Source organism: Candoia aspera, chromosome 5 (assembly GCF_035149785.1).
Source record: "Candoia aspera isolate rCanAsp1 chromosome 5, rCanAsp1.hap2, whole genome shotgun sequence".
Taxonomy (NCBI): domain Eukaryota; kingdom Metazoa; phylum Chordata; class Lepidosauria; order Squamata; family Boidae; genus Candoia; species Candoia aspera.
Window position 1 is genome coordinate 112811034 of NC_086157.1, and position 24500 is coordinate 112835533.

The 24500-nt window shown below is 46.2% G+C and overlaps 1 protein-coding gene across 1 annotated transcript; it reads left to right on the forward strand.

Annotated features, from left to right (window-relative positions):
• The first annotated feature begins 1035 nt into the window (after positions 1 to 1035).
• Positions 1036 to 22298, forward strand: THAP12 (THAP domain containing 12). Its single transcript, XM_063305973.1, has 5 exons — positions 1036 to 1238; positions 11959 to 12079; positions 14111 to 14218; positions 17949 to 17985; positions 19435 to 22298. Exons 1-5 carry the CDS (start codon positions 1150 to 1152, stop codon positions 21375 to 21377), a joined length of 2298 nt encoding a protein of 765 aa, XP_063162043.1. The 5' UTR covers positions 1036 to 1149; the 3' UTR covers positions 21378 to 22298.
• Positions 22299 to 24500: the final 2202 nt, after the last annotated feature.

Here is a 24500-nt window from a genome sequence, read left to right on the forward strand (position 1 = left end):
CTGGATAATGTACCAGCCAATACAGTCGTCATCAAAGCAGTTCAGCAGCTGACTCTGGCATCATCTACATCTGTGTGACACTTTTTCCCTTGCAGATCACGCATTTCTTCGCTGCTTACCAAAATGCACATGGCCCGCTTCTCGTTGGGTTGCCTTCGCGCATGCGCAACCCATTCCCGCTTCGGACATCTCAAAGGCGCAGGCGCACCAGAATCCCCCGGGCAAGACGATTAGATGAGAAGCTCCGCCTCTTCTTTTGAATCGCCTGTCAAGGGGACGTGCGCATGCGTAGCTCGGTGCAATTTCAAGCGAGTTTTCGTTGCAAACGGGACAAAAGAATTGTGTTTGCAAACTTGCCGGCTTCTCAATTAACTAGGCAGGGGGAAGGCAACGAGTGCACGTTGAATCTTCCCGGTTTGATGTTTCTAGTGGATTTACAAGATACACACTAGATTCGAATGTGGCTAGTTCGCTACGCTCGTGAGTCAAAGGCTGTGTTCACACGACAGGACGAACCGAGTGATCTAGCCCACGCACGGACACGCTGAGCTTGGTTGCCTTTTTGCTACGGCGTGAACTCAAGTCCTTTGGCCAGCTGATGCATCAGTGCACGGTGCGATCCCAGCCCACCAGCAAATGCAGGAATCGCGTTCAGGGTTTTCCACGCATCGCGTCCCGCTGCCCCCAAGACGCCCGCCTGCTTCCCAGGGAGCAGAGACGCCGTCCCGGGGTCCGTGGGAAGCCCGCTCCCTTTTCCAGAATTGCATCCTTCCTTCAAATCAAATCGCACCCATCTGCAAACGCCCTCTGCGTCCAAAGGGGTGGACTCCAAGTCCCATCCTCCCCAACCAGGACGCAGCCCTTCGCGCCTGCATGGAGAGCGCCCTCCTCTCTGGAGCCCCGGCGGCGGCGGCGGCGGAGAGGAGGCGCCCGCGGGCGGCCTCTTGCCAGGGCGCGGCCGGGCGCATGCGCGCCTCCGCCTCGATGGTGGTTGGCGGAGCGGCCGAGGAGCGGTGCCTGGTGGGAAGGAGGCGGTGGCGGCGGCGAGTTCTCCTGCCGCTGCCGCTGCTGCTGCCGCGGCGCCTCCGCCGCTTCCCTGGGGCTGCGCGCGGGCGCTTAAAGGGGCCGCCGCCTCCGCCGCGCCCGAGGATGCCGAACTTCTGCGCCGCCCCGAACTGCACGCGCAAGAGCACCCAGAGCGACCTGGCTTTCTTCCGTTTCCCGCGGGACCCCGCCCGGTCAGTGCAAGGCGTGGGGGAGCGGGCGGGCGGGGATGCGTCCCCACGTGACAAGTGGCAGACCCGGGTCGCGCTCTGCCACGCGTGAATCGCGGGCAGGCTGCCTCCGCGGACCCCGAATGCGGGAAGCGTGGGAGGGAGGGCTCCCTCCGGCAGGTGCTCCCCGGTGGGGCTGGACTACAAAGCCCGTCACGCTGCGGAGCGCCGAGATCTCTTTTGCAGGGGTTGCCCCCTTGCAAATGTCCTCGGCTTGACTCCAGTGCTCATTCCTCCTATTCCCCACCCTGCAGACTTCCAGATCTGATGGACTACAGTGCCCATTTGCGTATCCCAGAGCTGTTGGACTACATAGTCCATTTCTCCCGTCCCCCACCCTGGTGATCTCCAGATATATCCGACTACAATGCCCATTCCCCACCCTGGTGATCTCCAGATATATCCGACTACAATGCCCATTCCCCACCCTGGGGATCTCCAGATATATCCGACTACAATGCCCATTCCCCACCCTGGGGATCTCCAGATATATCCGACTACAATGCCCATTCCCCACCCTGGGGATCTCCAGATATATCTGACTACAATGCCCATTCCCCACCCTGGCGATCTCCAGATATATCTGACTACAATGCCCATTCCCCACCCTGGCGATCTCCAGATATATCCGACTACAATGCCCATTCCCCACCCTCGTGATCTCCAGATATATCTGACTACAATGCCCATTCCCCACCCTCGTGATCTCCAGATGTATCCGACTACAATGCCCATTCCCCACCCTCGTGATCTCCAGATGTATCCGACTACAATGCCCACTCCCCACCCTGGGGATCTCCAGATATATCCGATTACAATGCCCATTCCCCACCCTGGCGATCTCCAGATATATCCGACTACAATGCCCATTCCCCACCCTCGTGATCTCCAGATATATCCGACTACAATGCCCATTCCCCACCCTGGGGATCTCCCGATATATCCGACTACAATGCCCATTCCCCACCCTGGGGATCTCCCGATATATCCGACTACAATGCCCATTCCCCACCCTGGGGATCTCCAGATATATCCAACTACAATGCCCATTCCCCACTCTGGGGATCTCCCGATATATCCGACTACAATGCCCATTCCCCACCCTGGGGATCTCCAGATATATCCAACTACAATGCCCATTCCCCACCCTGGGGATCTCCAGATATATCCGACTACAATGCCCATTCCCCACCCTGGCGATCTCCAGATCTATTGCTCGCCAGGGTGGCATGGGTCATGGTCCCAGGCTGGGGAATGGGCACTGTAGTCCAACAATCTGGAAATCACCAGGGTGGGGAACAGGAAGAATGAGCACTGGAGTCGAACTGGGGGCATTTCCAGGGGGTGGGCACAGCTGGGGATGGAAGCCCCACCCCTTTGTATCATGCACAGTTGACATGTGTCCCTGCAGATGCCCCTGAGTCCTGCACACCTGGAGATCGCCAGGCTGGGGAACTGGGAAAAGGTGTTGTAGCCCAGCATCTGGAACTGGAGACAAATTGCCACGCTGGTTTGGAGAAGGGCAATGGTAGCGATTAGTACCAGAATGCAAAACTTCTGAATAAAATGGAAGATCCTGGATTTGCCTGTCCTGGAAGGCCAAACAGAGGAGTGACAGGATGATGCCCTTGATAATCCAGGGGTTGCCACACAGAAGAGGGCAAAGTTGTCTTCGTAAAGCAGATGTTCTTTAAACACTGTGGCTGAATTTATAGAACGTACCACAGAGGGTTGAGCGTTCTGTAGAAAATCCGGCCTTTGTCCGAACGTATTGTTGCCTTAAACCATAACGTGTTTCTTGCGTTCTCATAATGCATTATGCTCAATTTCATTGTGTTAACTAAGGCCGTGTGCCACATGAGGAACGGTTTTGGTTTCACATTTAAAACCTTAGAAATTCTGACACCCCTTGCTAGCCCCTCCCTGATGGGCTTAAAACAAAATCGGGGATTGCTTTCTTCTTCCAGGCTTGGAAAACTGAAGTTAGTGCTGTGCGTGAAAGGAAAAAAAAAGTGTTTTGCTTTCAGTCTGTGTCTCGGAAGTTCTGCTGAACCATTGCAGCCCAGCCGTGGTTTGGCAGGAGCAAACATTTAGATTATCCTGAGTTTCAGCCAGAGGGATCTGAAAGCCATGCGGGGGGTAAAATGGTGCACCCTGCCTGTCTCTGCGCAGATAACGTTGTTGGCTAAGAGTGCTTTTAGGTCTGATGTGGGCTTCGCCTGTACGTGGGTTTAGCACTCTTTTGAAAGAGAGCTAGACTTGTTTATGAAACATGGGTTTAGGGGACTTCACAGAGTGTTAATCCTGTGCTGTACAGAAGGTTGAGTTAAATGGGCAAGCGAGATGGGTCCTGCGTGCTGCAGGCTCTGTTACCGATGGGTGCAACACACTTTTTTCATTGCTTCTACTGACAAGGGGCCATATTTTTACCATGTTACAGCTTTGATGAGGAATACGTGGCCCCATTTTGCCCATTCCTATGACACTTGGTTACTCTACTGGCTTTTCCTGGCAGAGGTCACCCCTTATCAATCCCTTCATGCAACTGATCGCTCCCTCCCACTTGAATCTGTGCCCCGCCTACATGGGGGCCTGCCACTCAAACAACGGGCCCGACCTCTCTCCACCGAACATGGCCACGAGTCCATCCGTATGGCGTCCCATTTCTGCATTGGAGTCTTTCCCAAAAATAGCAAACTGGCCTAGACCGAATTCAGAAGATGACATTTCAGTTGCAGGCAACCACAGCTGTGCCATGAACAGAAAGGTGCACACATAGAACAGCCCTGTCATTCCCCAGGATGCATTTCTGTTGCTGAACTGAGATTTCAGGTTTAGGTGAACCCAGCTGGGGAGAAACCTGATAGATAGAACCATTGAGCAGTGGAGCCATTTACCCGGAGAGATGGACACAATTGTCTTTGTTTGGAATGCTCCACTCTGGAGTTCACAGATGTTGAGCTGGGTAAGCATCAGGATCAGTTATAGCTTTAGGAATTTTAATACTACTACAGTACACTTGCATCGGAATGCTTCCATTCCAGACCGAAGCATGCAAGTATGCATTCTGTGGTTGGCTTGGTAAATATTTATCCAGGTCCCCAAGTTTATTACAGCCACTCTATCCGAGCCAGAAATTAAAATATTATCCCCAATCATTTCCCTCTCCTATGTGCACATACTAGAAACCCACTCGGAATGGCCTTTCTAGGCTAATGTGGGCCTAGAATATTCATATTAAATATCCAGGACCTTTTGTGTGGTGGCACCCTCACTTAGGTGAAGGAAATAAGCTTAGCATCAGGTGTGATCCAGAGAGCAGAATAAGGTGGTCAAAACTGGAAAACCGGAGCTGGAGGGCAACGGTTGATTGGGCGTGCTGGGAGGATTCTCAGTGTTAGAAAAAAACTCAACGTGTGAAGTAGAAATCTGCTTCTTAGCGTAAGGAAGATCAGATATCTTGTTCAATTGTTACTTGGCAAATCTTTTTATGGAAAAGCGTAGCTAACGCTTGAATCGCCTCGTCCTCTTAGCTCAGCCCTTCTCAATCTTTTGACTCTGGAGGAACCCTTGAAATATTTTTCAAGCCTCGGAGAACCCCTGCCCAGTCAGGCTCCAATATAAGCCAGATGTTAAAAATTATTGTCTTCGTTGCATGGGTAGGCCTGTATAGATGCACTAACGGTGATCTTAAACTGAAAATAAAGAATGAAACTGACCTCTTGAATGTGAAGTTGCCTGAATTTGAAATAATTTTTTAAATAAATCATGATCTCCCAGGGAACCCCTAGGGACCTCTCACAGAACCCGTGAGTGCCCTGGAACCCTGGTTGAGAAACCCTGGCTTAGCTTATCTGGTCTATATCCCAGGTCCCTAATCTGTCCATTGGGTGATCAGCTGCTGGCCCTGCATTGGAAGGAGTGTGAGAAATGAAAATTCCAGTGTTTTAGCCCATTCACACATGCAGGTTATTGCTTGGCAATGTGGACATTGAGCAAAGGAACAAGCAGGTGTGAACTGTAGTTTTGTTTGCAGATCTTGAGTTCTACCACTCACATCTTAAGTTAATTAATGGCTTCTGAAAAGTCCATTCCTGGTCATGTATTATTAGTGCTACTAGTATTAGCGCTTCCTTTAAAGTAAATAGACCCTGTTTCTTGCATTTACTTACAAGCTGAAAACTCATAAATGCTCAGAGAAAGTCCTAAAATGTCTAGTTTAGTAGTAGAAGGTACATTTCTGCATGCGTGGGATGGTGGCTTCACTCCCCAACATCTTAGATAATCCGTGGTTCTTCTCTCTGGATCAGCTTAATGCTTCGAAGACACTTTATGTTGGCGACGATATTTGCCAGCATGCTGTTCTCAAGATCTTTCATGTATCTTAATAACAACTGCCGTGTAATTTATTTTATTTTATGGCACTAAAGGAATCACATGAGACATGCGGCCGAACTCTCAAAGCAGCCAGCTGGCGGATGTTGCCAAGTCTCGCCCTGTAGAAGGGAATGGGTCACGCTACACAAGACTGCTGACACTCTGTTTGCTGGTACAATGAGAGTGGACAAGGAAAGTTTGCAACCCTTAATTGGCCCAGGGAAGGACTGAATGTTAGTTCTTACCTGTGTTTGATCAAATTCACTTCTAGTCCTTTTCCAGAGGTACTCTAAGCTTTTCTTCTGTTCTTTCATCTCCCAAAAACCCTCAATAAACCAAGGAAGATCAGAATCTGCAGAGGTTAGGCAGCCAACAGGAATGACCTCATTGAACACTCTTGGTGGTCACCTCCATATTCCAAACCAAGTGAGGCGCATGGTGGCACTGCCTTCCATATTTCTGAGCAAAATCCCATATTGCTGTTGAAATCTATCCATTTTGATCCATAAAGCATCTTGGGCAGACCAAGTTAACAGATCCTCGGCCTTTGTAGGGGATCAAGGTAGCTACTAACCTCAGGTGAACCAGGAAATGATCTGACAGCTAAGAACCTTGTCCTCCATTTTCAATCCTTCATGAAGCTGCTCTGAAGCGGTGACAAGAACTAATGTGTGTGAGTACTCACATCCGTTGGGCCAGAAGTTATCCGGTTCAGATCCATGGAGACCATGAATTCATAAATTCTACTTGAAACCCATCAAGCAGGGCCTGGAAGTTGAAGTTTTCTACCATTATAAGCAGGGGAGATTCCAATCCCAGCCTGGAGACATAGTAGGAGAAGATGGAAATGAACCTGGCATGTCGCTTAGTGGGATATCAAAGTCATGTTTTCTTTGGGACACAAACCCAGTGTCTGAACTGGATCGCTTTGACCTAGTGCTGAGGCAGGGTTTGGTCAATCATGGTTTATTGTGGACTCCTTAAATGGCTGGGGTTTGCTTAGCCATCAGTCATGGTAGAGGTGGCAGCAGCTGGTTCATACAACGTATGCCAAACCGAAACCAACAAAGTGCTGTGTGATGTGTAAATCCAACCTTTCTCTGGACTCTGTATACCCCTTATATGATGAATGGAAGATGTATCCCTACATCCATGAAGGTAAAATATCAAGGAAGAGATTAGAATTCATCTTTTGCCGTGCTAATTTTCTGATGACTAGGATTTTTCCTCCCCTGGAAAAGAAGCATTCCATTTTGGGAGGCCCTCTGGGCAGTCCCTGGTCCTGCTGAAATTAAGCGACAAAGTGGCTGGTGTTTCGTTGTGTGGTTTTTGAGGGATGGCGGGATGAAGAATAGGTTTAAAACTGGTCTTCTCTCCTTCCAGTGAAAGCTCTGGAGCCTCTGAAGAAATTCTGCAGCTGTCAGGCTCGTTGAGAATGAGTTCTGTGGCTTGGCCAAAGTTGTGCCAATTGACTGGTGAACATAAAAATCTAATGATTTGTCAAGAGAGAGGCCGAAATGACTCTGTACAGGCTCTAGAAATTATTCCCCTTAAGTCACACGAAAGCATGGAAGTCAGGGAGCAAATTTATTTATTTATGTATTTATTTATTTATCAATCAAATTTCTCTGCCGCCCATCTTGTACACGATGACTCTGGGCTGCTTACGGATAATAAAATAACAGTAAAAACAGTACCATGTAAAATCAATACAATATAAATATACATAAATACCAATAAAAATATGAAAATACCAGATATGAAATGTAAAGTTCAAGATGGCAATAGGGCTTTGTTTGTTGTTTATTCGTTTAGTCGTTTCCGACTCTTCGTGACTTCATGGACCAGCCCACACCAGGGCTTTCTGTCGGTCGTCAACACCCCCAGCTCCCCCAGGGACAAATCCATCACCTCTAGAATATCATCCACCCACCTTGCCCTTGCTCGGCCCCTCTTCCTTTTGCCCTCCACTCTTCCCAGCATCCGCATCTTCTCCAGGGTGTCCTGTCTTCTCACTATGTGGCCAAAGTATTTCAGTTTTGCCTTTAAGATCATTCCCTCCAGTGAGCAGTCTGGCTTTATTTCCTGGAGGATGGACTGGTTGGATCTTCTTGCAGTCCAAGGCACTCTCAGGATTCTCCTCCAACACCACAGTTCCAAAGCATCGATCTTCCTTCGCTCAGCCTTCCTTATGGTCCAGCTCTCGCAGCCATATGTTACTACGGGGAACACCATTGCTTTAACTATGCGGACCTTTGTTGTCAGTGTGATGTCTCTGCTCTTAACTATTTTATCGAGATTGGTCATTGCTCTTCTCCCGAGGATTAAGCGTCTTCTGATTTCCTGACTGCAGTCAGCATCTGCAGTAATCTTCGCACCTAGGAATACAAAGTCTTTCACTGCTTCTACATTTTCTCCCTCTATTTGCCAGTTATCAATCAAGCTGGTTGCCATAATCTTGGTTTTTTTGAGGTTTAGCTGCAAGCCAGCTTTTGCACTTTCTTCTTTCACCTTCATCATAAGGCTCCTCCGTTCCTCTTTGCTTTCAGCCATCCAAGTGGTATCATCTGCATATCTGAGATTGTTAATGTTTCTTCCAGAGATTTTAACTCCAGCCTTGGATTCCTCAAGCCCAGCATGTCGCATGATGTGTTCTGCGTACAAGTTGAGTGCCAGCCATCGCCAAGAATGGCTGTCCCCCCTCCCATCCCAAGCAAGGAGGCATAGCCATGTTTTCACCCCCTTCTGGAAGGCCGGGAGAGTGGGGGCCTGTCTTACCTCTGAGGTTAAGCTGTTCCACGGGGGGGCCACGGCCGAGAAGGCCCTCCTCCTGGACCCTGCCAATCGGCAATCCCTTGTGGACAGGGTCCATAGCATGCCCTCTCTGCCTGACCGTTCAATATTCAGTCCATGTTGAATATTGACATTCCATAAATCAACAGCTCTCTTCCCGTTCTTAAGCGCTCGTGCTGGAGATCATGTTTTGGAATGAAAGAAGAAAGACAGAGATCTGAGAATAATTTCTTGGCTGTTAAGAATAGTTTGAGCTCTGCTGAAACTTTAAATTCATTCTTCAGGAGATACTTTGAGGTCTAGACCAGTGCTTCTCAACCTCAGCAATTTAAGATGCGTGGCCTTCAATTCCTTGTTGCCTGGGGAATTCTGGGAGTTGAAGGCCATGCATCTTAAATTGCTGAGGTTGAGAAACACTGCTCTAGATCATTGGAGCCAAAGATCTGTTACAGTATGGGAAGCCTGTTTTGTCACAGAACAGGAGGTATAGCTTAGCACCGTAGTCACTGGGCTTATATTTTTACTACTACTTAGATTTCATTTAAAGGTACAGGTAGTCTTCGACTTACAACCATTCGTTTAGCGACTATTTGAAGTTATGATGGCACTGGAAGAAGTGACTTACAACTGGGCCTCACGCTTAACGACCATCAGAGTGTCCCTGTGGTCACATGATCAAAATTCAGGTGCTTGGCAACTGGCATGTATTTATGACAGTTGCAGTGTCCTAGGGTCATGTGACCACCATTTGTGACCTTCCCAGCCAGCTTCCAACAAGCAAAATCAATGGGGAACCACATGATTCATTTAACAACCATGTGGTTTGCTTAATGACCATGTGATTTAATTAACAACCGCTGTAAAAATGCTGTAAAATCAGGCGTGGTCACTTAATATATCAGACTACAATGCCCATTTCCCACTTAATGATGAATTTTCCGGTCTCTAAAGTGGTCATAAGCCAAGGACTACCTATGGCTGATAGTAAAATTTGCACAACAATGGAAACATCTACCTATGGAGGTTGCATCTTCTCCACCTCTGGAGGCTTTTAGGAACAGGTTGGACAGCTACCTCTTGAAGATGGTTTAATGGATTCTTCTGCCCATTGCAAGGTATTGTACCAGATGATCCTTGTGTTATCTTCCATGTCTACAATTCTTGATTCTGTGATTCTAAAAATTCTATAGCTTTGTTTTGAGAAATAAGAGACCATACAATGTCACAAACTGTGTGGGATTGTACAGCTGCTCGGAAAGGAATGAAAGAGGAGACGTGGTCAAGAGAAAGGGCAAGTCAGTTATCACGTAAACAGCGACTCAGCCCATCTGGGAAGAAGCGTGTTAAGTCCTCCAAAGAAGCTTCACCTTCACAAACTCACTATAAAGGAGGCTGGGAATTTCCTCTTGCAGTTTCTAAAATTCTGTATTTTCCCCAGGCTAGCATTAAAAACACCATCCTGAAATCTGTGGCTCTCTGTTCTTGACCAGCTGTGTGGTGCTTGATATAAATAACTGCATTCGTGCTCTGTTCCTTAAACCAGCAGTTTTCAAAGTTTTTCAGGCTGTTGAATCTTGTTAGGTTTTTTTTTTTAAATCCCAGAATCCTTGATCCAGAAACAAAGCTTTAGTGCTAGAAATTTGGCTGCCTTTGAGTCAATTTTCTTCTTTGAATTCTTGTGGAGCCCCATCATGTTCTGCTGGAATCCTAGGGTTTCTGTGGAACATGTTTGAAAAACCCTGCCTTAAACTATCCTACAGATTATGCGGACATATCATAGTTTGAAAGGTGGAAGCATTGAGCTGATCTTCAAAAGTTATGCTGGTTAGACCTGGTTCGTAAATGAAAGAGAAACCAGGAAATTGGAAGAAATGTCCCTGGGGAAGATGATGGCAAACCATTTTGTAGTGTTGTTAAGAAATGTGTATGAACCATGACTAGGAGCCCACTAGATGACAGCCCTTAGCAGAGCTTGGTTGATCTCAGAAAAGCTAAGCAGGGTCTAATTTAGTTAATACATTGATGGAAGATGCCAAGAATGTTCAGGATGGTAGGCCAGACTGGGAAGTTGAAAAACATCCAGAAGGAAGGCAGGGCTAACTCCATGGATGTACAGGTAGGCCTCGCTCACAACCATTCATCTAGCAATGGTTCAGACTTATAATGGCGGTGAAAAAAAGACTTACTACTGGTCCTCATGCTTATGGCCAGTCCTCGCACTTATGGCCGTCACAGTGTCCCACGGTCACGCGAGACCGCGATTGCCATTTTTGACCTTCTCAGCTGGCTTCCAGCAAGCAAAATCAATGGGGAACCAGCCAATTCACTTAACGACTGATGCAAAAATGGTTGTAAAATTGGGTCGGATTTGCTTAGCAACCAAAATTCTGGTCCCAATTGCAGTCATTAAGCAAGGACTACCTATATTTCTGAGGTCCACCTGGACTCAAACTCAGCTCTAGGGCATATTTACCTTTTGTACATTAGTAGGAGGGGGAAGTCTTGACCTGCCTAAGGCAGCTGGATAACTTTTTGATTCTTCTCCAGAAAAATAAAATCCATGCCGGTCATTGCTGTAGTTTGATCTGCTGCTTTGGAAGAAGAATACCACGTTTAAGCAGGCCATTTTGCAGGGAAGCAATTAAGTATTGTGGTTTGTAGGGGCGTCTGCCAGAAGGATCAGCAATGTCAAAACGGGCACGACTGGGCGATTGAAGCCCTCGCATGCCTATTAGAACAGGGTAGGACAGAAGGATCATTTCCTCTTGATACCTATTTCTTTTTTTTCAATCTTCGTATCGAAGGCTGGAATATTATTAGCGACAGTAAATAATCAGACTAAGCTATTTTATCTCAGTGGACTAAAGACTGAAACTCCATTTTCACTATAAAGCAGAGTATTGTGACATGAGTAGTAAAATTAGTTTGAGGTGTCGACTTAAAAGAAGCAATTGATAGTATCCACAATGCTGCTTTTTAAAAAAAAAATCACGTTAGTGCTGGCTTTCTGACTGTAGTGAATGGAGATCAATGCATTAGAAAAACATTTCCCCAATTTCTGCCAGTTAAAGCATTTTTCTTGGCATCAAAATTGGTGCAAAAACTTTCATTCTATCCATCCTCAGTCACCTCTTATGGTGCCTTAATGTGCAGATTACTGAGCATTTACTCCATGAAGCTTCTGCATGACTCACCTGTGCGGCCTTTCCTCATGCAGAGTTGCAACAGGCTGTCTCATCTTGATCCCCATGATTTTACTGCATCTCCCTGCTGGCTGATCCAATTCTCCTAGTGCAGAAACCTTGCAGAAATCCCCGCTTCTCACAGAAGCAAGATGCTCTCCCCAGATCAGCCATTCATGCAGAGATGCAGCAGGCTGTCCCCTTGAGTGGCTCGCAGGATACCATGCATGATTAAACCTTTCCTTTTTTGGCTTCCAGCTGGGGAACTGCTGGTCTGCAAAACTCCCGAGGGACTAAAATATATGTGGGTGTGTATCTGTATCTTTTCGCAGATGCCAGCGGTGGGTTGAGAACTGCCGAAGAGTTGATCTGGAAGATAAGACGCCGGATCAGCTGAACAAGCATTACAGACTGTGCGCAGAGCATTTCGAAACGTCCATGATATGTCGAAGCGTAAGTGGAATGAAGTTGTTGACTGCGTAACTTGTGTCTCTGAATTCCTTTTTCCCGTTTTTTTTGCAGTCCGTCAGCAATAAAAGCCAATTTCTCAGCAGGGAGTTGTCATACCAGGCAAAAGCCTTTTGTGGCTTGGTTGATTGTAGTTAATTAAGTAGCTCTTTTTATGGTTGATTGTAGTTAATTAAGTAGCTCTTTTTTTATATATATATATATATATATATATATATATATATATATATATATATATTCCACATGTCACCACCGCCCATCTCCCTTCAAAAGGCCTGCTGAGAGCATAAAGCCCCTGGATTTTGCAGGAATCTGGAACACGTGGATTATATTCCATCTTCCGCTGTGCATGCCTGTGTGTTTCAGCAGTTTTGGGCCCCACTGGGATGCTTAAATGCGAAAACATGCCTGGGGTGATGGGAGTTTGGGAAATTGCTGCTGAATGTGATGGGGGAGGACTATGGCAGAACCTTCTCATTGGAATTGCTGAATTGCAGTGGAGCATCCCATCTGTGACTCTCCTGGGGGAAATTGCATCTCCAATCAAACAGCATTCTATTCCCTCAAAATGTTTTCTCCAAACATTTGCCTTTTAAATAGCTGAGGGAATTAACTTGCATAAGAAACGCAACAGTAGGTAGGTCCAAAATAGATTCCTGACTTCCATCCGTCCCAGCTGATCCTATAGTTGTAAAGAAACATGGGGGTCAATGCTCAGGAATCTGTTGCGGGCCCCCACGATGTCAAAAAAATGACACGTGCATTGCGGCATCCCCGTGTGAATAACACAGTTTTGTTTTTGCATTGTAACATCTGTCGTAAGAAGGCCACTCTGTTGGCATGATGATTTCATGACACAGTTCTCAGCCTGTCATCCCTTTGTCTGTAGGCACCCAGGGGTGTCTCCCTTATAGCCAGCAAAGGGAATTAACAGAACTTGATTCCCAGAAAATTAAATAAAAACCAGGCAGAGGGCAGCAATATATATAATATATATAAATGGAACTTTAATGGTTCCTTTCTGGCAAAAAACAAGCCAGTTGGGCTGGCTGGCCTGTATTTTGCTGGCAAGCAAGGGATAAGATGGGCTTTATGGCATCTGAGCATGAAGCTCTGAAGAAACAGGGTGTCAGAAAGAGGACTGTGGATGGCCCACCTGCTTTAGAAATTAATCCCACCCACTACTTGCTTTAGACCAGTGGTTCTCCAACTGGGCAACTTTAAGACGTGTGGACTTCAACTCCCAGAATTCTGCAGCCAGCATGGCTGGGGAATTTTGGGAGTTGAAGTCCTCACATCTTAAAGTTGCCCAGTTGGAGAAACACTGATTTAGCCCCTTCTACGTATGCTACAGTGCCTGAAACAAATGCCTGTTGCAGAACTGTAGCCCTCAACCGAAAGAGGATTGGATTGCAAAGCGTTAATCGGGGTGAACAGCTACTTGTAATTTAAAATGTGTTGGCCTCTGGGTACCTGATGCCCTGCACAGCGGCTGGGTAGCTTAGCTGTGGTACGGCAAGCCCCTTTGAACAGGATGAATGTGATTGGTCTCATGGGGACAATTCATTTGGTTCTACTCTCGATTCCCTTTGACTACGGTCCAGATGTTTCCCTCTTATTCGCCCATGTACGAATGCTTCTTAGGAGTTCTTTGCCCTCCAGCCGGTAAGAACGTGGCTTAAAATGTTTGTGGTGATAGCCAAACTTGGTAAAAATGAAAAGGAGAAGGGAAAAAACAAATTACCAGGATACATTCCTGATGGTGCCTCGTGTACTTTTGTGCAGGAATGTACCTTGGAATGCAAAATCTATATTTTTCTTGGTACTTTTCCCCTCTAAAAATGCCTGATTTAAAAAAAAATAGCAGGTAACCAAAACCTCCCCTCCCCTCTCTCCCTCCCTCCCTTCCCCCCTCCCTCCCTTCCCCCTCCCCTTCCTCTTTCCCTTTCTTTTCTCCCTTCCCTTCCCCTTCCTTCCCCTCCCCTCCCCTCCCCTTTTCTTTTTTCTCTTTTCCAGAGCCCCTACAGGACAGTTTTACGTGACAATGCTGTGCCCACAATATTTGACCTGACAAGCCATTTGAACAACCCACACAGCAGGCATCGCAAAAGAATCAAAGAGCTGGTAGGTTGGCTCAGTCTGTAGGTCTCTGATCGTAAATTCAGACTGATGGCTATCTTCGAAATCAGTGTTTTTCAAACTTGGCCACTTTCAGATGTGTGGCCATGCTGGCTGGGGAATTCTGGGAGCTGAAGTCCATGCATCTTAAAGTGGCCCAGTTTGAAAAAAACTGTTCTATATAAAAGGTCTCAAAGGATCCTCCCTTCCCTCCTTCCCTCCTTCCTTCCTTTCCTCCTTCCTTCCCTCCCTCCCCATGGAACCACAGTACAAGCCGTCTCTCACATCCCACCCACAATTCTCCGGATAAGCCATAAGCTGCCCCTGATGGCTATCTCACAAGCTAAAAATCTGTTTGTTTTAACCCATACCCAGTCTGGCATGAAATGAATGGGTCTCCCCCGAACAAGCATTGGATATTTCTTTCCTGGCTTTATGTGAATGTCAAAATGAAGGTGACTGAGATCCTGGAACGATAGTCAGAATAGATGGTAGGTAAGGGTCCCCCAATCTTTTTGTTTGTTTGTTTGCTTTGTTTTAATAAGTTTTATTAAAGAGGTTTTCAACAGAATAAAAACAGTACACATTTTGAATTGAAGAGAAAAAGAATACAGACAATAAGAAAGTGAAAAGGAAATAAATTGAAAAGAGAAAAAGAAAAACAGTAATAAAGAAGAAAATAAAGATTTTCTTAACAGCAGTTATAAGTTCTGTACATTTATATTTTACCCTCTCTCTCTAAGGTTACATCATAATTTCCTTCTTTCTATAGTCTACCCTTTTTAATAATCAAATCCATAAATCCCCAGTTCATTTTTTCCTTTTTTTAGCAAAAAGTCCATAAGGGGTTTCCAGTCACTAATAAATGTAGTTGTTGATCTTTCTTCAATCAAACAAGTTAATTTTACCATCTCTGCTAGTTCTGTCATCTTCACCAACCATTCCTCTGTTGTGGATATTTCAGAGTTTTTCCATTTTTGCACATATAATTGTCTCGCAGCAGTAATCATATTTAAAAATAATCTTCCATGGCTCTTTTCTAATTGACTGTCCATTCATCCCAGCAAAACCATTCTGGTTTCAGTTGAATGTTGGTCTTTAAAATTCTTTGTATCATTATATGTATTTGAACCCAAAAATGTCTGGCTGTTTTACAAGTCCACCAGGCATGATAAAATGACCCGTCATGTTGTCCACATTTCCAACATAAATATGAAGTACCTTTATACATTCTGGATAATTTTTCTGGAGACATATCCCAATGGTACATCATTTTATAAAAATTCTCTTTTCAGTTATAATGTAACGTAGATCTCAATCTTTTTAACCACGTATTTTCAGCCCGTTCCATCAATACGTAATGTCCAAAGTTCTTAGCCCATTTTATCATACACTTTCCCTTGTTCCTCCTCCATTTCAAATTTCAGCAAGGGTTCGTACGTTTTAGCAAGTGCATGTTCTTCATTTGTACGTAATTTGACTTCAAATTTGGTCTTCAGCTGCTCAATTCCAAATGTCCTATTAGCTACCTTAAATTTTTCACTTAACTGTGCATATGAAAACCACTGAAAACTAAATCCCTCTGCAGCCAGTTCATCTCTTGGTTTCATCTTATATTCTCCATGTTCCTGTTCTAACAATTCTCCGTAGGTTAACCCAATCTTTAAGTGGTTTAGTAAGTGGCTTTTGGTTATGCTGAACTGCGAGGAGGATGGGAATCCTGAAGTTAAAATGTGTCGTTATTCCTGTTCTTCTTACCATTGTCCTCAAGAATTCACAAAAATACAAAACCAGCATCTCATGCTAAAGCGGTTGGCTAATGGGAGGCAGCAAGCTTAGAACCTGACTGCCCCAGTCTGTGGCACATGGGTTAGGAAAGTTAGCTGGATGGCTGGGGTTGTCTTACGTGCCTGGCTCAGAGAAAGTCCCTTCCATCTGAATTCGTTGAGAATTTAGGAGAGGCTGTTCAAGGCTGTGGGCGGGTTGGACCCGGCCATCAGTAATGACCAGATTTGTGGGACTTGCTAGGAGCTTTCCCCAGCTTGGTGTCTCAGAGGTATTAAGAGCGCAGCTTTCAGCTACTAGGGCCAATGCCCTGCTACCTGGGAATTATGGAAGTTGTGGTCCTAACACATGGGAGAGTGCTAGGATTAAGGCTGGCTTAAGTGAGAACATTAGTGTGAACCTTTTACTTTAACGTTGAGGAATTGCTTACCATCTAAAGCTATTTTGCTAAATGTCCTACAGCAGTCCAGAAGGGCAAGCCTTGATGTCATAAATCATGAGTTGAGAGACTTTATACAGGTAGTCCTCGACTTACGACCGCAGTAGTAAAAAAGGGAAAGGGAAAGGTTCTCGTTTAGTCGTGTCTGACACTAGGGGGCGGTACTCCTCTCCGTTTCATGGCCGAAGAGCCAGCGTTGTCTAAGGAACTTCCACAGTCGTGTGGCCAGCATGACAGTCATGAAACGCTGTTACCTTCCCGCCGAAGCGGTACCTATTTATCTACTCGCATTTGCATGCTTTCAAATTGCTAGGTTGCAGTAGGAACCTGAAAATTCATTGTTAAGTGGCGTGGTCGTTAAGCAAGGCATCATATGACCACACCCAATTTTATGACATTTTTATGGTGGCCGTTAAGCAAATCGCTGTGATTGTTAAGTGAATCATGCAGTGGTTAAGTGAGTCACATGGATCCCCATTGATTTTGCTTGTCAGAAGCCAACTGGGAAGTCGCAGATGCCGGGTGCTAAGTGCCTGAAGTTTGGTCATGTGACCGTGGGGATGCTGCGATGGTTGTAAGTGTGAGGACTGGTCGTAAGTCACTTTTTAGCACCGTCATAACTTTGAATGGTTGCTAAATGAATGGTCGTAAGTCGAGGACTACCTGTAGATCCAGTAAATAAGTAAACACAGGTAGGTTGCGATTAGTGTGTGTGCAAATAATGTGATACTTGATTTAGTGCGAATTGTAAATTGATACAAGGTCACATTTAAGGTGACCCAAAATTCAGTTAATGCAAAATTAACCTATGTGCATTTGAGGCTAGTGTGAGTGCAGTTGCGGTTGGGGTTTTAGATGCTGTTGCTCTTCGTGTGTGCAAAATGGAGAAAAGGAAGACTCCATCGGGGGGAAACAGTTAAATTTTAAAAATATATGTTTTTGTCAGTATAAGCTTCTTTTTTAAAATTTTGCTTTCTATAGCTACTCTGTGACTTTGTTAACCAAAAATTTAAATTAAAAGTATATTCTTTTTATCCTTTACTGCAATATTTCATCTATATACTCTGTGTGTGTGTGTGTATGTACAGTGTGTGTGTGTGTGTGTACACACACACATATATATACACATACACAATATATCTGTGTGTGTGTGTGTTTAAAATTTTTCATTTCCGTCGAGCTGGAACCAAATACCCTATTTTCCACAGAAATATAATTTTGAACAGTGCAGATTTGAATGAGGTGACCATTTCATGGGATCCATTAACTGCACTGAGAAAGTTTGTGTTGTGCTCCAAAGTAAAGCCATCTCTTTTTCTGCAGGAACTGTGCTCTCTGTCCCCTTGAATCACCCAGACAAGACAACTGTGTTGCTTTGAATGTTTAACCCTGGCAGGATTCAAACGCTTGGGCTTCAGAGAATTAGCATAGAATTTCTTTGACTTGTGCTGTTTCTGGAGGCAGATTTCTCAGATGCATCCTTTAAAAAACCTCTCCCTTTTCTGTCCCCAGAGTGAAGAAGAAATACGAACATTAAAACAGCAAAAGAGTAAGTCGGAGCACTGATTCTTAGAATTGGGTAGCGCATTGCATGACAACATGCAGTAAAAGTAGCCGTAGCCTTCCTGCGGAGTTGATTTCACGTCAGCCCACGAGATAGGCCAGATCAGGAAATCAACTCATCAGCTCCACAAGGTAAAGGTAAAGGTTTCCCTTGACGTAAAGTCCAGTCGTGTCCGACTCTAGGGGGCAGTGCTCATCTCCGTTTCTAAGCCTTGGAGCCGGCGTTGTCATAGACACTTCCGAGTCATGTGGCCTTCCGAGGCCATGACGACTTCATGACGACTCGGAACGCCGTTACCTTCCCGCCGAAGCGGTACCAATTAATCTACTCACATTTGCATGTTTTCGAACTGCTAGGTGAGCAGGAGCTGGGACTAGCAACGGGAACTCACCCCGCCGCGCGGTTTCGAACCGCCGACCTTCCGATCGGCAGCTCAGCGGTTTAACCCGCAGCGCCACCGTGTCCCTCATCAGCTCCACAGGAAAGCTAAAAATACTTTTATTGAGAGTGGCTCTAATAACAGGATCTTGCAAGTCTGGTTGTGCTGGACCTCCCCCGCTTCTTATGCTCCAGTGAATCAGGGAGGTCTCTGCCTGAGCTGGAGTACCAGAGGAGGTGGGCTTTGGTGAGGGCATCCTGTTTTCCCTTATCTTTCCCACTCATGCCTTTGCTCCTCCCAATTCTTAGAAAGTCAAAATAATACAGTTCCCTTCCTTCCTTCCTCCCCTCCTCCCTTCCCTTCTTTTTCCTTCCTGCCTTCCTCCCTCCCCCTCCCCTTCTTTCTCTCTCCTTCCTTCCTTCCTTCCTTCCTTCCTTCCTTCCTTCCTTCCTTCCTTCCTTCCTTTTTCCCTCCCTCCCTCCCTCCTCTCTCTTTCCCCCCTCCTTCCCTTCCTCCCTCCTCTCTCCCCCTTTCCCTTCTTTCCTTCCTTCCTTCCCTCCCTCCCTCCCTCCTTCCTCTCTCTTTCCCTCCTCTCTCCCTTCTTTCCTTCCTTCCTTCTGTTGCTTCTTTCTTTCTCTCTCTCTCCTCCCTCCCTCCCTCTTTAAGAACCACTGCCTTAGATGATGATGATGATGATACTACTACAATTACTATTATTATTATTATATACATCAATATGAAATCACAGCTGCCAATTCTTTAGCTGCTGTTGGCCTTCAGTTGCATCAAGTTCTTCCCAAAACCTAGGATTATTATTTATTATTATTATTATTATTATTATTATTAAGTAATTATTAATAAGTAATTAATAATTAATTTGTCATTATCACAATATGCATGGCTGCTGTCTTCTAGGGGTCAAGTGACTTTAATAAATCTGATCGATAACAACAACACTACTAAAGTCTTTAGATGTCTCAGTAATTTAGAGGGAGCGGTTTGGTATTGCTGGTATGTTGGTGTTAAATACACCTTTCCCCTTTTTCCCTCCCTAGTTGATGAAGCTTTTGAACAAGAAAAGGCAAATCCAGAATCCAAGAACGACGTCCAGAACCTGGCGTCAGAGGAAGGCCGAGAGGAGCCGGTCGAAGACGACGTCCCGTTAACCCAGGAGGAGAGGGAGAACAAGGATTACCTCAAGTCTTTATTTGAGATTTTGATTCTCATGGGCAAACAAAACATCCCGCTGGACGGCCACAGTGCCGACGAGCTCCCGGAAGGCATTTTCACGCCGGACAACTTCCAAGCCCTCCTAGAATTCAGGATCAACTCCGGAGACGAGGTTCTGCGGAAGCAGTTCGAGACCACCGCCGTGAACCTGGCGTATTGCTCCAAAGCGCAGCAGAAGCAAATGCTGGACGTCTGTGAGAGCTGTGTGCGGGAAGAGATGCTCAGGGAAGTCAGGGACTCTCCGTTTTTCTCCATCGTCACCGATGAGGTGGTGGACCTGGCGGGCGAGGAACACCTGCCGGTCCTGGTGAGGTTCGTGGACGACGCTCATAACCTGCGAGAGGAATTCATTGGCTTCCTGCCGTACGAGGCAGACCCTGAAGTCTTAGCTGTTACGTTCCATGCTACGATCACTGAAAAGTGGGGCCTGAACATGGAATACTGTCGGGGCCAGGCTTATGTCGTCTCCAGCGGGCTGGCTCCTAAAATGAAGACCGTGGCTACGAGGATCCTGGAAAAGTATCCCCGGGCTGTTTACACGCTGTCCTCTTCTTGTGCCTTGAACATCTGGTTAGCCAAATCCATTCCCGTTCTTGGCATTTCCATCGTGCTGGGAACCATGGAGGAGGTCTGCTTGTTCTTTCTCCAGTCCCCTCAGTTGTTGGCTGGGCTGGACAACGTCATCTCCATTCTCTTTCACAACAGTGAGGAGAAGGGGAACTTGCTGAAGGAGGTCGCCCGCTCGCACTGGACCGGCCGGCACGACACCTTTGAGATCGTAGTGGACCTCCTCCAGGCCCTGGTGCTGTGCTTGGACAGCGTCAATGACGCTTCCATCCCGTGGAACAGCTCAGTGGCGGGGCAGGCGTACATTCTTTCCACGGCACTAGCAGATTTTGACTTTGTAGTCACGGTGGTGATTATCAAGAACATCCTCTCTTTCACCAGGGCTTTTGGTAAGAACCTCCAGGGCCAAACGTCAGACGTTTTCTTTGCAGCCAGCAGCTTGACGGCCGTCTTGCATTCCCTCAACGAGGTGATGGAGAACATTGAGGTGTATCACGAGTTCTGGTTTGAGGAGGCGACCAACTTGGCCACCAAGCTGGACCTCCCCATTAAGCTGCCTGGGAAGTTCTGCCGATCCCATCAGGGGAGTTTGGATTCTGAGATCACCCCGGAAAATTACTACAAAGAAGCGCTTAGCATCCCGACGGTGGAGCACATCATTCAGGAGCTGAAAGACATCTTCTCGGAGCAGCCCTTGAGGGCACTCAAGTGCTTGTCTCTGGTGCCATCGGTCATGGGGCAGCTCAAGTTCAATACCTCTGAGGAGCATCATGCCGACATGTACAAGAACGATCTCACGAATCCAGATACCCTCTCCGCAGAGCTCCATTGCTGGAGAATCAAGTGGAAGCACAGAGGGAAGGATATTGAACTTCCCACCACCATCTACGAAACCCTCCACTTGCCGGACATCAAGTTTTTCCCCAATGTCTACTCACTGCTTAAGGTCCTCTGCATCCTCCCCATCATGAAAGTGGAGAACGAGAAGTTTGAAATCGGCCGACGGCGCTTGAAGGCCTACCTAAAGAACACGGTGACCAAGCAGCGGTCGAATAACCTCGCCCTGCTGAACATAAACTTCGACATCAAACACGACTTAGATTTAATGGTTGACACTTACATCAAACTGTATCCGGAGAAAGCTGAATTCCAAGAGCGATTTCCTCCTTCCCGCAATTCCGAAGCGGTCCAAGAGACTTAACAGGACGAGGGGAGTGGACAACCAGTATGGTTGGGATATTTTGCCTTTTAAAGAATAAGGGTGGGGGGATTTGGGACCCCATGTGAGGTAAAGAATCAGAGCAGGCCCCCTTTCATTTTAGGCATGCCTTGAAATGAGCTGCAAATTATTGACCCAGCTCAGTTTTTGCAGCTGACGTGCAGCACTCAAGTTCGTATTTTGTTTATCTCCAAGAAAACCCAGTTCATACAGACGACGTGGATCCTTGCCTTACTGGTGCTCAGTGACTGAAAAGTTCCTGTTTGGAAGAGAATTGTACTGATTGCTAATTTCTTTCCTCTTCTCCCACACCCCAGCCCTGGAAAAGGAAGATGTAAGTTTGGCCTAAGCCATGCCGTGGACTGTATTTTCCAGCTCGAGAATCCTTTGCTCGGGTGCAAAATGTCTGGTGTTCTTCTAAGGGTCTTCTGAGGGTTTTAAACATGACCCAGGCAACCGAACCTGGTTCTCATTCCTACCAGGCTTCTAAGGTTCTGTTGGAAAAAGGGGTTTTGTGAGTTCAAAGCATGTTTTCAGAATGGCAGCCCGTGTTAATAATCGAGGCTTGCTTGAGTTGATCATCTCAGTTACCTTTCTGTCAGATTTGGATGCGTACAGAAGAGAATGTGGTTTTTATCCCCCCCCCCCCCGCCAAATGATGGCCAGCCAGACTTACGAGTGTGCTTATTCATTCCCTGTGGCCTCCATGATAAGAACTAACTTGGCAAGGTGAGCAGACAACGGGCTCTGGAATTTGGTTTGGGTTTTTTTTTTTTAAACTTAGAAGTCCTACCAAAACTTTTCTGCAAATATTTTTTGGCCAAAACAAAAAGAAGAGGAAGAAAAAAAAAGAATTTTTTTTGTATAGTTTATTTCCATGCAGAATAAAATGTGAATTTGCTATTTTGGTATTTGCAGTTGGTTGTAGCTGTCCAGGAGCCCCTGTTTTTCTGACCAAGCTTGGAAGCTAAATCAGGGTGGTGCCTATTTAATACTTGGATGGGAGACCACTGGGTAGCCTGGGAAAACACTATTGTTGCCAAGAAAACAACAAGGATGTGGCCATAAAGTCAGTAGAAGGAGTTCAACTCCAAGGATATTTCTTTTGTAATAATCTTTAGGCCATTTTCCTCAATCTGGGAATCCTCCAGATACAGACATTTATTGCTGGAAAATGATGGGCTTGAAGTCCAAATCCCTGGAGAGAAACCAGGTTTGGATAATTTGAGAGTTTCCCCCCAAAAAGAGGGAGAGACTCCTGAATCAATGATGCTCAATCTAGACCATCCAGGACCTCTCTTACGGATGTCAGCATAGGAAAACTCTCTGCCACTGGGGCATGCCAGGGAAGAGTGGGATTCTTGCAAATCATCATCACCCTCTAATAAGGGGTGGGCAACTGTTTTAGCAACTGGGAGCGGGGAGCAGCCAAGAACCACGACAGTCTCAGCAACACTGCCACAATTCTTTCTTTGAGGGTGTTCGGCCAAATGGAAGACTTAATTCTCATGCTTATGTTTTCTGTTGGAAGATCTGAAATTGCCCCAATTTGCAACATCTGCCCACATTTGTTGGGGGGGGGCAGTTCTGAGGATTGTGAAGAAGCTTCTGGGTTTTTGATGATCTTCTCAGCCTGCTGGGGGGCCTGAGGTCTGAATTTCACCTTTGGGTAGTGTGCTAAGACCGTGTTCCAAGAAAGGCCTGGAGCCAAGACAAGGAAATGTATTGAAATGAAGTTAAGGATTGCCAGTAGGATTATTGTTACATAGTTGGTAATTTCCCCCTTCCTGTCTCATCAGAGATGGCCATTTGCAGCAGTTTGGGGGGGGGGGGAGGTGGACCCCAAAGACTGAGGGCACAAAGGTGGTGCATCAAAACCCCCACTAGCTTTGAAGAAAACCAGGGTCTTGCATCATTGCAAAGCAAACTGCCCAGAGTCCCTCTTTTGGGGGAGATGGGCGGAAATTAAATTTGAATAATAAATAAAGTGATCAGAGTATAGAGTATAGCTTGATTTTATCAAGTGAACCACTAGGTGGCACCAGAGTCCTAGCACTCTGCTCACAAGCAGGAATTTGCAAGTTCCTATCCCATTCCTTTTGATCCCTCTTAAAAAAAGTATTCTTTTCCCCCACCCCCCTTCTAGATTTCTGGTCACTACATTCCCCAAATTTGGGAACATGGGATGACAAGAGGGAATTCCAAACAAGCAGAATAAAATGGATGAATTTGCCCAGAAAATTCAGCTGACGTGTAAGAGTTTCATGTGGGTTTTAGCGCAGCCTTCTGTTATCCCAAGGAATGCATCAGGCCCACAAGACTTCCATTTTTATATTGGTTGTCACAGCTTCTCCCCTTTGCTGTTATCTTATGAAGGAATCATAGACTGGTGGTGTTGGAAGGGACCACCAAGGGTCATCTAGTCCAACCCTCTGGAATATGCAGGAAAAACTGGGAAACCATCTTCAAGAGGTGGCTGTTCGGCCTCCTCTTTGAAACCTTTGTCGGCGAACTCACAACTTCCAGAGCATCTGAAAGTCCTTCATTTGCTCTGTCTGTGTTATTCCTCTTGTGATTTTAGTTGTGATTAAACCTGAATTTTTAATTTCTAGATCAGTGTTGCTCAACCCTGGCAGCTTGAAGATGTGTGGACTTCAACTCCCAGAATTCCCCAGCCAGCAATGCTGGCTGGGGAATTCTGGGAGTTGAAGTCCACACATCTGGCTGGGGAATTCTGGGAGTTGAAGTCCACACATCTTCAAGCTGCCAGGGTTGAGCAACACTGTTCCAGATCATCTGAAAAACAGAATCAAGGCTGGGAATTCCAGGGAGGCAAATCCAGGAGGGCCAATGGTGTGAGATGCTGTGTGTGGCCATCCAACAACATCTGCAAGGCACCTAACATCCTGCTTTTAGCACAGCTTCGTCCATCCTGATGATTTCCAGATGTCTGGACTTGACCTCCCAGAATTCTCTGTGCTGGCCTTGTGGGCTATGGAATTCTGGGAGCTGAAGGCCACATATTTGGAACCTGCCCAAATTGGAGAAAGATGCGGTTGGTTAGAACCCAGGAATGGGGAATTTGAGCCCCTTCCGGTATTGCTG